At 51.7% G+C, this 17,008-nt stretch overlaps 2 protein-coding genes across 6 annotated transcripts in view; one reads left to right on the forward strand and one right to left on the reverse strand.

Annotated features, from left to right (window-relative positions):
- The first annotated feature begins 9,382 nt into the window (after positions 1 to 9,382).
- On the forward strand, positions 9,383 to 10,900 carry PHLDA2 (pleckstrin homology like domain family A member 2). Its single transcript, XM_072864290.1, has 2 exons — positions 9,383 to 9,937; positions 10,465 to 10,900. The coding sequence occupies exon 1, from the start codon at positions 9,505 to 9,507 to the stop codon at positions 9,901 to 9,903; it is 399 nt and encodes a 132-aa protein (XP_072720391.1). The 5' UTR covers positions 9,383 to 9,504; the 3' UTR covers positions 9,904 to 9,937; positions 10,465 to 10,900.
- Positions 10,901 to 12,381: 1,481 nt separating this feature from the next.
- The window catches only part of SLC67A1 (solute carrier family 67 member 1), a 67,749-nt gene continuing 63,122 nt past the window's right edge, over positions 12,382 to 17,008 (reverse strand). For all 5 annotated transcript variants that reach the window (XM_072864709.1, XM_072864713.1, XM_072864710.1 and 2 more), the window contains one exon: positions 12,382 to 12,647. In XM_072864709.1, coding sequence (XP_072720810.1) covers positions 12,460 to 12,647 — 188 coding nt within the window. In that variant the 3' untranslated portion in view covers positions 12,382 to 12,459. The remainder of the gene's footprint in view (positions 12,648 to 17,008) is intronic.

Raw genomic sequence — 17,008 nt, forward strand, 5'->3', positions numbered from 1 at the left:
GAATGAAACCGGGCTGGCAGTGTCCATGTCAGAAACTCCAGCCTTGTTTGCCACTATTTTGGCCAAATGTGTGATTTGCTATTTCTGTTCATTGGTTTCTTTTTTGTAAAGCATGCACACTCATGGACGTGCATCTCCCTTCTGGAGCTGCCCTGCCTGTGGCCCCACCGGCCGCTTGCAGCCCACCACAGCTTTTGCTGCAGCCCTGGATCCTGCGGTTCTGGACAAGGGTTTCCAATTATGGGAAATGTGTCGGGCTCTGTGACTTTCACTCCTGCTCCAGTAAGGCTGGAAGAATGACTTAGTCATCCCGGCTGCCCGCCAAGGCATTTAACTCGTTTTGCTCCGTTTGGAGGTTATTTCCTGGCTCCTAAGGCCGGCCGGCCAGCAGGACTCAATACTTTAAATATCCAATAGTCAATAAATAGATTGAGGAAACAAGGAATTTAAAGCATTTTATCCCTGCTGTAGCAACCCCTCTGGTTACTACAACTCCAGGAAAGCTCCGATAAACCCATCCCGGGGTGGTAAATGCCAGTCAGCACTACCTGTCTTTGCTCGCAGAAGGGACCCCTCTTCTAAAGAACACCAGTAATTTGGGGTTAGTAGCTAAGCTTTTATGACATTTGGCCCAGTGAGCACTCGGCGATTACACCACAGTAAGGGGGTTTCTGTGTTTTAAGGTATTACGCAGCATTAGGAGGGTTCCTGTGTTTTCAGCTCAATGAAAATAACTTTTCCCCCCGCAGCTGTACCAGGCCCTGGGCTGGAGCCCCACTGAGCCGATGGAGGGCACGTGAAGGGGAAAGTGTGGGCACCAGGCTCCTGAAGAAACCCCCGGGAAGGGGGGACAAAGCTGCCCCCAGTAAAGCAGCGGGATGCCCTCAGCCAGCCGATACATCTCTGCCCCTCCAATCCCACGTGCGTGCCGTGGCTGCTTCCCCCCGCCCATTGTGCAGGGACTTTAACCTGGGTGCCGGCTGCCCTGGCTCCAGGGAGATTTATTTTTGGCTCGTCCCCAGGGAGCAGAGCCTGGCCAAGGTTATATGCCGAGTGCCCTCATTTCCTCCCGTTAACTGCCTCCCTGCTTTATCACAAACTTTCTTGCTTCATCTTTTTTTCCACTCGTAAAGGCTGCAGTCACTGGTGCCTCCAGCAGCACAGGCTGCCCCTGGGCCATCGAGGCACCGGACCACCAGACCACCGGGCCACCAGGCTTGTGCCCATCTCCAAAAGTGCCAGCTTTTGCTCTCGCACAACACACAGAGAGGTTTCTGAAAACTCATTTCTCCTTGCCACCGAACTGTGGTTTCTTTAACAGAGCACAAAAAAATCAAATCCTCAGCTTTCTATGACTTAGGATTTCCCTTCCCCACCTCCTGGTTCAGCCAAGCGGCATGGGGACCGTCAGGAGGAGAATAATGGCATCATTGATGCTCGCTGCTTTCCCCAGCCCCAGCCCTCAGCCCAGCCCAAGTTACAGCAGGACAGCTGGGCTTGGCCCCAGGACCCAAGGCTGGGACATGCCCTGAGCTACTTATTGCAAATATTTGCCGAGGTGGTGCTGGGTGTTTGAACATGAGACAGGCTGAGTAACTGGCAGGAAAAAAGAAAGTTTGGCTTTTACATGTTAGCCCCACCAGCAAGTACTAACGAGCACTGCGGAGCAAGCGGGCTGCCACTATCCCCTGCCATATGACCCAAAAGGCAAAGGACAGGTACAAATTGCGTGGCACCTGGAGTTTATACACACCAAATCCTATGGCTCAGGGCTGTTGAACTCACCCCATACCCTTTTATTTGGTGGTTGGAGTGGGGAAATAAATCAGCAACAGGTTAGATTTGGGAAAGTCAATCAAAACTGGAAAAATACACATTGCTGATTCCCCTTCTCCTTTTTATCCCATGGTTTTAGGATTTTTTTTTTCTCTCCCATGGTTTTTGGCTTTCATTGAAGCACCTGAAGCTGATGCATGGAGAGTATTTTTGGTTTTTTAATCCACCGTATCGGTCACCTGTTTCCCTCCAGCCTTCCCGGGCACTGCCTGGGCAATGTGGCATCCTCAGCTCCCGCTGGCTGCAATGGCAGAGAGCCGGCCGTGGGTGTGGGTTTAGGGGGGAGCAGCAGAGTAATGGTAGCAGGTAAAGGTCATGGCAGCAGGAACATTGGCAAGGAGGTGGAAAGCCTTGGGAGAGGACAGCTGGTGCCAAAAAACGCTTCTCTTCACGCCTGCCACAATGCGGTGTCCTGGCTTCAGAAAGAAAATTTGGCGGCCAAAGGACAATGTGAAACACGACATCAGCGCTACCACCTGTCCTGCTGCGCATGCTGGCCGCCCGGGAGGGAAAGAAAGGCTGCTCTTCCCCCTCCAGCTCCTCCCCACACTCTGGCCCTAGCCACTGCTGGGAATGATGCACTGGAGGGTTTTGTTTGTGATGGCTCTCCAGCTCACCTGGAGACAGGAAACATCCCAAATCTGGACAGTACCATGACCCCATCTTCTCCCCCAACTCCCTCAAGTTTGCTGATGTTGTGGTTAGGTGGTCCTGTGATGCCTTTCAGTGTTTACTGTTAAAGTTTACACACTGTTAGCTCAAAACAAAAGGTGAAAAGCAGAAAGCAGGGCCGGGAGGATGCACCAAGCAGGGAGCTCAATCATCTGCTGGCAGGACAGCCGGGATGGGATGCTGGGACATGTGCCACGCTGATGCCAGGCAGCACAGCCAAGCGATGCTCTCGGACGTGAGGCAAGACATCCCACTCATATGCGCTTGTCAGCGCTGGACCTGCCGGAGTCTCCACACATAGATAAAAATGGGAAAAAGATGGCTAAAAGCCACTTTACTGACCTCTGCAGATTTCAAAAGGGCAGGTTATCTAGAGCGGTGACCTTCAGTTTGGCGTGTGGTGTCAGCATGTTACTACAAGGCCTGGCCCTTCATAATCTCTGGTAAATGTTATTGCTGTAGCACACCAGGGTAATAAAAGGCTGGCTGGTAGCAGACAGGCAATGTCAGGCTGAATGGCATGAGCTGTAATCACCGGAGACTTCATATGCAAACAGCACATCAGTGTCAGTCAGGGCTGAGGTCTCAGACATTTATTACTGCTGCTGCAAAATAAAGATATCCCAAATATTTATCCCAACAGACTTGGTTTGGGAAATTGAACGCTTCGGAGGGGGAATGTCCCGTCATTTTGAAATTGTAAGCTGTAGCCTAAACCATCTCCTGAGCTCATTAGACATGAAAAAATGTTGACGGCATTCAAAGGGGCCAGTAAATAACCGCATAGTTCAGGGTAGCTCTTGGCAAGCTGCTGGTCTTCCCATGCTCTTGGCAGAAGTCTTTATTGAAGGGGAAGTACTGAGTCACCATGGGTCCCACGGCAGCCATGCAATGGGGCTCTCTCCTCCCTGCTGACATAAGTCTCAAGGTATTCGTGGATCCCCCCGTGATGCTCAGCAAGCTGCTTCATGAAGACGATTGTGAGAACAGGCTATATCCAGGTCTGCCAGCATTTAGACAGCAGTCCTGGACCAAACCCAACCTGTTGGGCCAACACCCTTCTTGCCTGCATGAGGATGCATCCAGTTGCCTCCAAGTGGGGGGCCAAGCTGTGCCCAGCTACACACAGACCTTGCAGCAACTTTTCACCTGCTTTAATTCTGCCGTATGGGCTTGAAATTGGGCCAAGAGGCTCAAAGATACATGCATTAGGTGGGGAACCAGAGCAGGGAACTGCATGACCAACAGCTCAAAAGACCAGATAACACAAGCCTCTTTTTTCCTTTTTTTTTGGTAATCAAACTAAACACCTACACAATGTCCAAGAGTTGTAAACATACTACACACACGGTCATGCCCAGGCTGCTGGGGAGAGACAGAGCAAAACAGCCCCTCCCCAGTTTTTAATCCCAGTATTGAACTTAAGTGCCTGAAGTCCTCCTAGGCAGTTTTGAGTTGGCACATATCCACCCTTATTCGGCTGTCTCCTTCAGAGCACAACTAAGGACCGGCTTACTGGAAATTACATCTTTTTTCCCCAGCCCCTCACGCCTGCTCCATGACTGTCTGCAGCAGTTTACAACATGTAATGGTAACACACTGAGTGAGTCAGTGGGATAAGACGTTTCAAGCTGCTTAGGAAAAAAAGAGTCTTAGTCAGATAAATATTAGTAAATTGAGCAAGTGGGGCTACGTGATATTGCTGATTAATGCATGGCTTGCGTACGGTACAAAAAAAATTCTCACAGATTGAGCAAAGATGCTTCCACTGCTGCCCTTGTTTAACTTAAACCAAAAGCTCCAGCCTTGCTGCGTTTCATTTGCTGTAATCATTAAGCGAACAACCTTGGTGGCCTTCGTCTCCCTGGCTGAGACCTAAGTGAGCTGCCCCTAAGAGAAGAGCTTCTTCACCTGCACTTGGCCATCTTGGAGTGAAGTACCTGAGCTCCCTCTGTGCTCATGGAAAGACCTGAACACCTCCAAAGTGAGACTGACCCCCCTCACAGGTTGTCTCCATCTTGGGCAGCTGCCCCTGATGGGCTTGACTTCCCTCCAGGAGGTCCTGCCTGCAGAGGGACCAGCACCCACCAGCTGACCAGTGAGGTCTGGGGGGACCCAATGGCACCAGTTTGTCCCAGGACATTTCTGAAGGAGGAGAATAATAAGGAACTATAATAAAAAACTTCACAGAGATATTCTGGAATAGTCTAACTAAAAAAAAAATACACATTTTAAGGAGTATGAAAATGTGAAAAAACGGGGGGAAAAAAAGGGAAAACATGAAAAAAAATGCTGTTCCTCACAACCTTTCTGCAATAGCAACCCACAGCCTTTGCTTACAGCTATTTAGGGGTTTTCTGAGTACAAGTTTCCTAGGAGACCCAGTGGTCACTATACTGAGCTCTAGCTATACGTGCCTGTGGATACAGCTATGCCCTAATATAAACTTGGAGGGCAACAATTTACGTGCAAGAGCATATGTTTCTCTGTTACTAATCGACTTCAGCTGGCAGGATTACAATGTCAATCCTGTAAACCAGCTTTTTTCCCTACAGATGTCATGTTTAAATCATTATAATAAAAGAAGTTATACAGCCTTGGGTCTCCACTTTCCTCTGCTGCTGAGATGCTGGCATAATGCCAGCAATATTAGGGGTCCTCCAGGGACAGACCCCCTTGGAGAGGAGATGCATGTCTCTGGGATGACAGAGTGACAACGGGAATAAAAACATGATGGCAGTGGGAACGCCGGTACCCTGCAAAGGCTGATAGCTGGCAGCGTGAGCTCCCATACCTCTTCGGAGGGAGATGCGATGTCGGGGCCAGCCAGAGACTTTGGCAGGCTAAATGCATTGCTAAATCCCGCAGAAAAGCTAGCAGGTCCCGCTGATGGGCACATGGGGAGAGCTGCAGAGGAAGTAAACCACCAAACCCCCTTTTTTGTGCATTTTATGTGAGCCCTACCCATCCTCAGCCTTGACCTCAGACAGCGGGGTCCTCCTGGCAGCGCCTGCATGGCTGCTGTGCTGTGTTACCATGACTCATGTAGCTAAGGCAACCAGATGTTGCCAGCAGCAGGGTACATGACGCCTCAGACTTTGAAATGATGATCAAATCCCTTCTCTGGAGCAGACGCTCACTTAAGGGACACGTGCCATGGCAGAGCCAGCAACCCAGCCTGCAAATGCTGGTGCCGCCAGCCCATCCATCGAGGCTAAATGTGGTCACCCCATCCCACACCCATTAAAAACATCCCTATACACAACACACACACACAGATGCATGTACAAGCACACCCCCACAGCGACCCAATGCTATGCCCTTCACCTGGGAGAGGGCTGGAGCCAAACTTTCATGCCAAATTGCCACGTAGGCTTTTAAAATTGCCCTTACTAGAATATAAATTGCTTTGGGGTGAAGCGGAGGGTGGTACCAGCATCCCTGGTGAGCATGGGAAGAGGGAGATGGCCACGTGGGACGAAGCTCCAGTGAATAAATGTCAGTGCATTTCCCATCACCTCCCCCTGGTTAACACTCCCCACTGCATTTTTTCCCCTCCCCTTTCTAAGAAGAGAGATAAATTCCTAAATTTTCAAATTCCTGCAGATTTCTTGTATTCGAGGGGGTAATGAAAGGCTGGTGCATAATGACCTGTTTTAATGGCAGCCACAGTAGTTGTATTTGGGAGCTCATGCACTGCCGAGGCACAGGCACAGTGATGTGGTGGGTTGCAAGAAAAAAAATCTCTTCTCTTGCTCTCACTGATAACACAACTAAACCAAACTGAACTAAACCTGAACTAAAGGCAGCGACGGGTTTCTCCTAGCCACCAGCCCCAGCCTGGGCAGAGGCAGCAGCAGTCTCCTGAACTGCAATCACCCAGAGCTCCTATTAGCTAAAGCTGGGTTGTGGCCCTTAATTACCAAAGCCACCCACTACCTACATGTACTCAAACCGCCCTGTGACACTCATCCCATGCTTGTCCCAAGCTTTGGTGCCAGGGTACAGTGCAGGGCTGCATCGCATATCTTACCTCTCTCCCCAGGCGCACTGGAGGTGAAATTAGCACTCTGCTGTCAGCTCCTCACCTAAGTTATTAACCCTTATTATTGAAAAAATAAGTCAATATACATATTTTTTCTTTTTCCAAGCAAAGCTAGTGCTATATACTTGTAACAGTAGTGACCAGCTACCGCGGCATGCACTAGGATTAGGGCTGTGCCATTGACTTGTAAGCAATTGCCACATGTTTCCCAGGTCAGATTGCTCTGAGCTCCTTGAAGTTCTCCATTCTTTCCCGAGACGTGTTCCTGTAGGAGATGATTGCCCATGATTCGACTTTGCTGTCCACTTTGGGTTCAGTTAGAGTCACCTTTGCTTTCTGTCTCAGTAAGTAGGCTTTAAAACCTACTTTATGGAATTTTTGCCTTGTCACAATGCCAGAGACCTAAAATTATGGTATTGTAATGCACTGGACTTTCCTTTTATGTGGTTATCCACTTGACAAGCCCATGCTATGTAAAAAGGCTTCCTAGAATGGACATACATTGGAAACTAGGGTCCCAGTTCTGCAAGAACCTACCTTTTTCTACACTGTCAGCAATTTTTTCACATTTTTTTTCCTATTAATCTTTTATTTTTCTAGGAGTTTTCTAATTTGGCCAGTGCTAAGACAAGTTAACTGTGGTGACAGCTGGGGGAAGCTTTGAATTGTTCAAAATGATGGATAAATGCATAAGACAAATCACTCAGATGAAAGCAAAAGCAGAAAGACAGAGACCAAAGCAGGCTGCTGACCCCATATCCCCAGATGCGAGTTTCATTTAAAAGTGAAGTCAGGTTTTTTTTGCTGGACGTTTTGAAGCAAGGTGTGCACAAACATGCCAAGTCCTGCAGCCTTTCCATACTGGGAGCCTTCCTCCAGATGTTCCTTGTATGCTCCTGACTTGCTGCCTTGTTTTTTTGCTCTTTTTGAAGTGGTGTCCCATTTCCTGTGCACAAAGACCATTCCCTGTTGTATTTTGGAGCCCAATTAAAAATATCATAATGATTTCTGCTTAAGATCCAGCTCTGCTCCTGGCTGGCTCCAGCTCCTTTATTCTTACGGGGCCTTTTGGGCAGGAACTTGCTGTTTTACAGAGCAGACCAGCATTTGTCCAGAAAATGTATCTGTGCAGCCTGATGGTTAGTCAATCAAAACAAACTATATCACACTAAAAAGTGAGCTACAGTGTTGGCTTTCAGGAAAAAGTCTGCATCTTTTCACGCCAGCACACAGCCACGCGTATGGTCTGTGGCCGCTCCCCAACTCCACGAACAGTGATGGCCAGCATGGTCTTCCCAGAGCAGTCCCCAATCCATCCCACCCCAAGAAGCTCAGCCAAACCATTCCTGGCTCATTCATCAACCCCGAGAGCAGCGCACAGACCGCCCCCTGCTTTGTTGTGGCCCTCCCCACAGATGTGCACACTGCTGCGAATTATCAAAGAGCGGCCGTATACTCCAGTTGATGAGTGATTTGCAGCGGAAATGGGTTTGGCTGTAGCTCTAATTTGGTGCCTGGAATGGGCTTCTGACCCTGCCGAAGTCCCTGGGAATGCTGCCAAGCTCTTCAAAGGAGCCAGGCCTCGCTTTGTAAACTCACCTCTGGGGTTTGGCTTGCAAACACCTATAGAGGTGTCGGTCATTCAAGAAAAATTACGGAGGGGAACAGGGCTCAAAGTCCAAAGTGTAATGCTGCACAGAGTACGTAGCTGAGCAAATACTGCTTTGGAAACAGCATGAATAAGTTCATTAAGAGCAGCCCTGCCCTTGGCTGCAGCATCGAGGCAATGGCTAGGAAGCTGGATCAGCCTTGTGTCAACTATCGTAAAAGGGTGACAAAATTAATGGTGTACAAGAGGAAGTGACTGCAGGCTTGTGGATGCTTCTTAAATATCACCTCCAAATGCCACAGCCTTCACAGATTTCCCTGGGGCGCTGGGAACTAGCCAGACTATAACGAACTGTGGTGACTTCCCTGGGAGGAGGGAGTGGGCTGGGGGGAAGAAAATGGGACAAATCTGGTGATTGCAGGGGACAACAAAAAAAGATAAGGGGGAGCAGTGTTAATGCAAAACGGGAGAGGTGGGGTGCCCTGAGGAAAGGATGCAGGAAGGGCTGATGGTCATGGTGCAGAGCTGGCTGGATGTGGGCCCTCAAATGAAGCTGGTGGCCTTGGCCAGGTCCTGGCTAAGCCTCTTGGAGCAACCAGGGGCTGAGGCCCAAACGAGGTGCCCATGGAGTACCCGTGGGAGACGGCAGTGGCCTGCCAGAGGCGGGGCTCAGGCCCTTCTACGCCAGGTGGAGATGGTGCCAGGGCAGACCCAATGTGGCAGAGATGCCCGGGCCCAGGACCACAGGGAAGTGGTTTTGGGAGCATCATGTACCACAGAGCTGACCTGAGATGTGCTCAGGGAGTGCTCAGAGGGGAAAGACGGGGGTGCATCAGGTCACAGCGGCCCCATCCTCACCGGGGGGGCTATCCCTGCCGGGCAGAGAAAGCACACGGGGAGGGCAGAATTGGGGTCCCCTCACGGGGTGGCCGCTGTCCCCCTGCCCACGGCGGCAAGCTGAGACGGGGGCCCTCGGGGAGGCACCCACCTCCCCACACCCAGCCCGCCGGCCGAGGCGGGGCAGCCTCCAGCCCCGTCCCCTTTGCGCCCGGGGGACCCCCGCCGGCCCCCCGCCCCGCAGCCCCGCGCCGACGGGCGGCGGCGGGCAGGGAGCGCGGCCCGGGGCGGGCGGGAGGCGGGGCGGCGAGGGGGCGGCGGGCCGGGCTCCCCGGGGGAGGCACCGGAAGGCGCCCGGCGCTGATTCATTGCAATAAATTGTTCCCGTCGCGGCGAGGCTCGGTCATCGCCGCCCGAGCCGGAGCCGGGGCCGCAGCCGGGGCCGCAGCCGGAGCCGCAGCGGAGCCGCCGCCGGAGCCACAGCCGGAGCTGCCGGGGAGGGAGGATGAAGATGCAAGCCGAGGTGATCCGCGAGGGCGAGCTGGAGAAGCGGAGCGACAGCCTTTTCCAGCTGTGGAAGAAGAAGCTGGTGGTGCTGACCAAGGACAGCCTCAGCCTCTTCCCCGACGGGCACAAGCGGGCCAAGGGCAAGGAGCTGGGCTTCGGCTCCATCCTCAAGGTGGACTGCGTGGAGCGCACGGGCAAGTACATCTACTTCACCATCGTCACCAAGGACCGCAAGGAGATTGACTTTCGGTGCCCGGACCAGAGCTGCTGGAACGCCTCCATCACCATGGCCCTCATCGACTTCCAGAACAAGCGGGCCATCCAGGACTTCAAGAGCCGCCAGGAGATGGAGCAGGCGGCGGGCGCCCAGGAGCGGCGGCTGGCCCGGGCGCCCTGAGCCGCCGCCGCCCGCCCGGCCGGCCCGGCCCCAGGTGAGCCCCTCCGCGGCCCCTGACCCGCTCCTGCTGGGCTTTTAATTTTATGTTTATTTTTTAAAAATTTTTGTTATTCCCTCTCCCCCCGCCGGCTTTGGGAAATCAGACGGGGACGGGCGGCGGGGCTCTCCTGGCACCGCTCACCCCCTTTTTTTACCGGAGGGACCCCACCGCCGCCGCCTCTCCGGCTCGCTGCCGGCCCGCGAGGTGCCCGGCCGCACCCCGAAACCGGGGTGCGCTGCCCGGCCGCTTCAGCGCGGGAGTTTCGGGGCTTGCTCCCCCTTTGCTGGTGCGGCACTGGGAGTCTCTGGTGGGAGCCGGGCTTAGGCAGGGCGCTGAGAATTGCGGCTATTAGGGAGGAAGTAAGCAATGGCACTTGGCAGTGCTTTCCGTATGGAATTTGCTAAAAATACGGTATCAGCAAAAATAAATGCTGAACGTGTATTCTCCCTTTAAAGACCCCCTTCTTTTCTGCCTCGCTGTCCTGTTCCTTTAACTAACCTGCTTTCTCTTGCTGCCTTTAGAACATACCACTGGATGATAAACCAGATCAAGTGTCTTGGACTGAAATGGGACAGGGTACCAATGAAGGAAAGCGAAGAAGAGAGCTGGAAGCAGCTTGGTTTTCTCCAAGCCCGTTGAGGCTGCTGAGCAAAGAGCCCTGAGCTTTGCCTGAGATGCATTTAAAGAAAAACCAAAGACTTTTGTAAAGGACCTCTAGCGAAGCATCCACGTGTTTTGAGTGGCACAGCTTTGCGAACGATTATCTTCTATTTATGAGACGCAAGGAAGATTCAACACTGACTGGTGGCGTTAAACACAATTTAAATTATTTGTAGTATCTATATTTGTATTTATTTTGATGAATGTCTTTCAGCAGTTACTGGTCTTAATATTGCTTTTGCATTAATATGTCCATTCCAAATAAATTACTTGAAATGTTCACTTTTTATTACTGTACTCTGGGCTGCAGTAACTTTTGTTGACACGCGTTTGTGGAGCGGGCAGTGGTGTAGTGGCTTAAAAGGAGTGGGTAAGCTCAGCTTTTTGGTGCCCTGGACTGGGCAGTGGGAGGTGGAGAAAGCCCAGATAACCCATTTGCGTTTGACCTCGTCTCCCAGCTGGGGAGGGAAAGTGTGTTGAGGTCCAGTTCTGGTCAGTGGTGGAAATAGAAAAGCCTACCACATCTTGGATAAGTGCTGCTTTTGAAGTGCTTTTGCATATAATCAAGTAACGGTGGCTACAGAAGGTGCAAGAGCTCCCTGTGACAATAAAATGTTGCTGTCTGCTAATGCCCTGTGTCCTTCCCCCGGCCCCCATAGCTTAGTGCTGTGCTAAGGCAGAAAACTGGATTCTTGATTTCGGAGTAACACGGCACCGACGCTCCATGGGATTCCTCAGCTTTGGCACAAAGCAAGGTGAACTCTTCGCTCTCTCCTCTTCCTCCACTTCTGCAGTCTCTAGATTGAGTTACATTTCTACAGGATAACTGGGAAGAACGGAGACAGTCTTTTTCTGATAGCACCTGGACCAAGAAGCTTGGAGAGAAAAAAGCAACTAAGTTTTTTGGGGGTAAAACTACTGAAGTTTTATCTTGTGAGGCTCAATAACTAACTAACCTGGGCTTCCTTGAGAGCAATGCTGCAGCACATGAGTCAGCTCTGGCAGTCAGGACTACGAGCTTAGCAGGCAAAGTACTTACTACTAATGCTCCAAACTTGGTAATTTCCTGCTCCCAATATCAGTGCAATTCTTGCAGAAGACTTTGTACCAGAGGAAGTTGCAAAGTATGTAATTACAAGCAGCCTGTAGTAAGAGCAAGAGAGACTCAGTACAGGGGGGGAAAAAAAAAACCAAACCAACCCCGGAAGGAGGGTTGGCCCATGTTTCTGGAAGCAGCAGCGAGACTCTGGCACTGCAGCATGCTCCATTGGGGCTTTGCATCCCCCTTGCACACTGCTGGCAGCTATGCTGCCGCCCGCCAGACTCATGCAGAGGCAAGGTTGCACATGATTGAGCTGTGGATGTAGTAAATGTTTGGCCACAGTGTTCAAAAGCCTTTGGCCTCGATTCCCATCTAGCACAAGAATGCCAGAGGTGCATTTAATGCAGCAAAATAGCACTCAAAAGCAGATGTGTTTTACCCCCATTTTCTTTGGTACCATTGCAGGGGAGTGAAATAAAAGGCCAAACCAGAGCAGAGGCACTGGCTCCTAATCCCCTTCGTTTTGGTGAATCCAAGCCTGACAACAGCTGAGGATCTGGAGCTATTGCCTGCAATGACAGCCACCGCTGCAGGGGGAACCCGATAGCTCCTGGGGTCCCGTGGCCGCCAGCTGCTCCAGCACAGCTCCAAGGCCTTTGCAAACTGAGCTGTCCCTTACTCTAGATGCAAATGTTGACAAAAGGCAAGGTATTGTTCAAATGGTTTTATTCCAGGTTTATGGAATCAAAAATAAAACTCAAGAACATCTTTATTTCCATGGAAAAAGTAAGGGGGTTCCTTTCTTGCAGCTGAATTATTGGCTTTTCATCTCTCTCAGTGGGATTTTACTCTTTAAGAGGTAAACAAACAAACCTATATTGACAGTTAGCTGTAAATAGCCGAAGGAGGAGACTCCAAAGTATTTGTACAAAACTCCACCGATGGTGGGGCCCACTGTCCGGGTCAAGGGCTGCACCGAGGCGCAAATCCCAAGCATGGTACCTAGGAGAGATGGCAGAGACATGAAGATGTCAAGGGTGAGGGCAAGTCTTGGGATGGGAAAGCAGAGAAGAGTGTGCAGAAGTCCCTTCATCCCTGATGGCATTCTCCTGCAGTAGCAGCAAATCACTTCAAATAATCTCTTGCATTAATTTATACAGGTCCAATTAGGGTTCGTTAAGGCTAAGGACTCCTGGAGGCATGGGGACTAGTTTCCACCACGAGCCAGCTCAGCTCTTTACTGAGCGGTCTGAACGACTGTAATGCTGCCCAAAAGGCAAGCCGGTGCTCACCGCTGCCTTCCCTGGGTTCCAATGCCTTTGGCCCCAGAAGATGCTTCTGAATGTTGCACTCAACAGGGCTGGTAACTACTGCATGGCATTAGGGATGGAGAGGTAATTTCTAGGGTCGTGTTCAAGACTTCCAAGCAAATCACAGATTCTTCCAATATCGTAATTACCTGAGAAGACCCTGTTCCACCTGAGCTGCTATTGCCATTTATTCTCTAGTGTGGGACAGAGGAACAGCTCTCGAGGGCTTAGCAGGAGCAAGAGGCTTAGGTCTAACTAGGTCTTTAAGAATAAATAAAAACCACAGATAAAGACTGAACCCCCTTGAGATACTCCCCCACCTCCCCCTTGCAAAAAGAATGGATATTTCAATTTGGATGGAAATGTGAGCCCTTCACCTGGCTGGGCCAGTTCCCCCTCCAGCTCTCCCCATTTGCATCATTAACAGGAACCCGACAGACAGGGAAGTTTGGCAAAGGCAGGTTTTTTTCCACGCGCAGACGGATAGCCAGGACGTCCCATGGGACGCAAAGACAGCCCCCATGCACCTCGTGTGTTCTTTGCCCTGCAGTCTTTGTGCAGAACATCTATCACGCTCAGGGGAGCAGAAAATACCCGCCTGGCCAGAAAATCATTAGCCCCCAACACCAGGACGAAGGGCAAGCTGGCAGCCTATTCAAGAAATTTGTGTCCCGCTCTGAAATGATGTTTGCAATTATTTTTTTTAATATCAGTATGACTATTTGGGCTATTGGCATCAATTTTCCACCAAGACATGCGTTGAGGCGTTGTTGTTGCACAAGGCCAGCAGTGTCTGGGAAGAGGAGGATGCTGTCCCGCATGCAAGAAGATGTGGAGCCGAGTGCGATATTTAACGTGGGCAGCCAGAGGGAAACGATCCCTGGCTCCAAGGAGAGAAGAGGCAGCCAGGTGTTTGCGTAATGCTGGCCAGCGACTGCTGGGCTTTTATCAGCATGCTTAAAATACTTGTGCAATGAGCCCGAGCCAAAGGCGTAGCTGTGTGGAGAGGGAAATCTCCCAGGAAGCGCTACCGAGCGCTCCTCCCGCGCATGGGAACACAAAGGCGATGGGTGGGATCTTGCCTTGACCCTTTGCCAATGGGAACCATCCCACAACCACCAAACTTTCTGGGCAGGTTTTGCAATTATTTTTTCCCCTCTAGGTATCTGAATTAAACTAATTACTATGTACAATTGCCAAACTGGCTCTTATGATTGAGGAGGTGCTTTTTTTCCTTTCTTTTTTTTTTTTTTCTGGAGCAGAATTCCATCCTCTTAAAAGGCCAGGCTCTCCCTCTGCACTTCTGTAACACGTTGCTGAGAAAGATAATTTCCATTTAATGGGCTTAAATTAGATCCCTCGTGTCAGACGCCCTCGAGCTTTAGGACACTGTAAATCTCGGCTCTGCAGCATGGCCCTAGCTCTGTTGCAAAGCTGCGCATGTGATGGATCTCATTTAAGGCAAGACTTTTAACCAGGACAAGTCACCGCGTCAGCAGAAAAATTCCTGCGTCGCTTTGCGCAGCTCTGCCAACGCACATGCTTACCTTCTTCATCATGGCTATCCCACTTTCTGAACCTTCCCTGCCATTTTTCTCCCTCCCCAGCTTTTTTCCCCCTTTTCCCATACCTGGCATGACCCATCTCGGCCAGGAGCCCATCATCCCCTCCTGCGCCAGCCCTCCTCTTGTCCCGCAGGTTTCAGGGTTGGGTGCTGGAGGCTCCCCAAGCTGGGCGGTTCCATCCCTCCTCCCACCCTCCGCTGTGCCGGAGCGCCCCGGCCTTCCCTCCTTTCCAGCTCACATCCTGTTGCCGTGCTCAGATGATGGTGCTGGCCCAGATCAGCCTCGTGCCTGCAGGGCAGTCGCGGGGCCCAATTTAACAATTAGGCCATCGCCACCAGCAGCCGCCTTCAAACCAGCAAAGCCTAAGCAAAGCTGGGGGGTTCAATGTGCTGAGCCCTGCCTGGCTGCAAGCTCTCCTCCTAAGGTTTCATGTCTGACGTGCAAATAAAATCACGAAACGTGGGCCCATTACGCAGGGAGGCTCTGCTGGGCTTCCTCCCGCCCTCCCTCCCCCCAGGGCGGGGGGCTCTGTGCAGAAACAAGACGTCCATTCTCGGGGAGGGACCGGGTTGACAAGGAGTGCTTGTGCAGATGCAAGTCCCCCTGGGCTCGGGGCTGCCCTCCCACCAGCTTGCGCGCCCAGCTGAGCAGCACGTGCACGTGGGGCAGAATTTTCCCTTCCTGCCTTTGAAGATGAGGAGAGGGAAAAAAAATATCAAAGGGAAATGAATGAAATCATTTCCGCTCTCTTCCCTTCAGTGCAAAGCCCCAGCCATAAGCAAAGAGCAAGTGGCAAACTCATCAGCCTCAGTAGGAAGTGACCTCAGATTGGTCCTGAAAGCAGGATGATGGGTGCAAGGGATGGTGCCATCCTACATCCCACTGTTCCTTTTCTGAGACACCTATTTAAAAGGGAAGGACAAGTGTCTAGCAAGGGCGGACAGGTTTTCCTCCTGCAACGCCCCATCCGTTCCAGCCCCACAACGAGACGGACACCTGAGCTCAGCCCAACCTCCAGCTCCTCGGAAAGCCTCTCCCTGGCCCAAAGAAAAACCTCCACGGGCTCTGCCAGCCCCAGGCTGGAAAAAACATCAGGAAAAGACAGCATTAAGGCTCAGAAGTGATGTTTCCAAAGGCAAATTCCCGAAGTGTGATTTCCCTGCATTAACTAAAAGTCGTTGCAAGCTAGCGCTCAGGTTTTTGATGCAGTGACAGTGAGGCTTTTTCATAAAGCCAGATTTCCATGCTCTTAGAAAAGTGGGGATTTCTGGCGCACCACCAAAATGCTCGCTTTGCAGAGCCGGTCTCGGGCTCGCATAGGAAGGAGCGGCCTTTTAGCTGCTGTACGGGTGGAGCAGCTGTTGCGGGGTGCCACCCACGGCCAGAGACGGATGGCAGGCATTTTAATAGCCGCATTTCTCTGTGAGACGCCCACGCCATCACTGCCGCAGCTGCTGCAGAGAGGCAGCTCGCCGGGACACGGCTCTGCTGTGTCAGGCATTCCTGCCTTCACCCCGGCCCCTGCCTGGGTGCATCCAAAACAAGCACAAAACCATTAGATGCCTCTTCCCTTGGAAACATTGCAAGGAGGAAGCAGAGTTTGAAAGGTGAGGGCCAAGGAAGAGCGGTGGAGACACGGTTTTCCCCCAGCGCCGCGATCCTCCGTACCAGCAGCATCCCTCCTCGGTATGCCCAGTTTCGAGCCAGCCATAACTCTGCAATTTGTAGTAGCACTTGTCATGGCATCAGCCCAGGATGGACAGCCAGAAGAAAGCCCTGGATAGCCCATGGCTCTCCTGACATCCCATGACCCACTCCTGATTCTCCACGCCGCCCCGCAGGCTGCCTCTGTCCTGCCCTGCCGTCCTGCCCTGCCATGTGGAGACCGTCCGTCCCGCCGAGGCACAAGCTGACCTAACATACGCAAGCGAGGAGCAGGGTGAGGCAACTAAACCCATTTTCCTCTCTAACCGAAGCTTGCCTCTGGGCTTTAAAAGCCAAGCAATGCTCCGGTTTTCCTCACAAAGCCCCTTTGAGAAGAGCCTGGATGAATTCCAACTTGGCTGTACATCCCAAAGCTGCTTGGTGCCCTTCCCCCCGTCTCTCCCTCCTCGAATGAGCAGCACTCCATCTCATGAAACAGCAGATTTTCTTCCCAACTGAGCGCAGCGGCTGGGACATCCCCAGTCCTCACCTCCCAGGAACTAAGTGGTCCTCCCAGGTAGAAGTATTGCACTTGGAAATTGCGGGCTCCCAGCGTTTGTAGGAGATGCGGTGGTCAGGTCTACAAATAAACTACTGAAGTGACATTTAGAAAAGCTCTTCATCCAGAAGCATCTCAAAAGTGCTTTATAAACTTCACTAATGGGCTGTACAAACTATAACTCCCATTCTCAGTAGGGTCTGCACAGAGGTATCTGCTCAGACAGCTTCTAGGGAAGATGAAGGGTGCAGGCTGGCATCCCAGAAAGGCTCAGCTAGAGCAGAG

Source organism: Ciconia boyciana, chromosome 6 (assembly GCF_034638445.1).
Source record: "Ciconia boyciana chromosome 6, ASM3463844v1, whole genome shotgun sequence".
Taxonomy (NCBI): Eukaryota; Metazoa; Chordata; class Aves; order Ciconiiformes; family Ciconiidae; genus Ciconia; species Ciconia boyciana.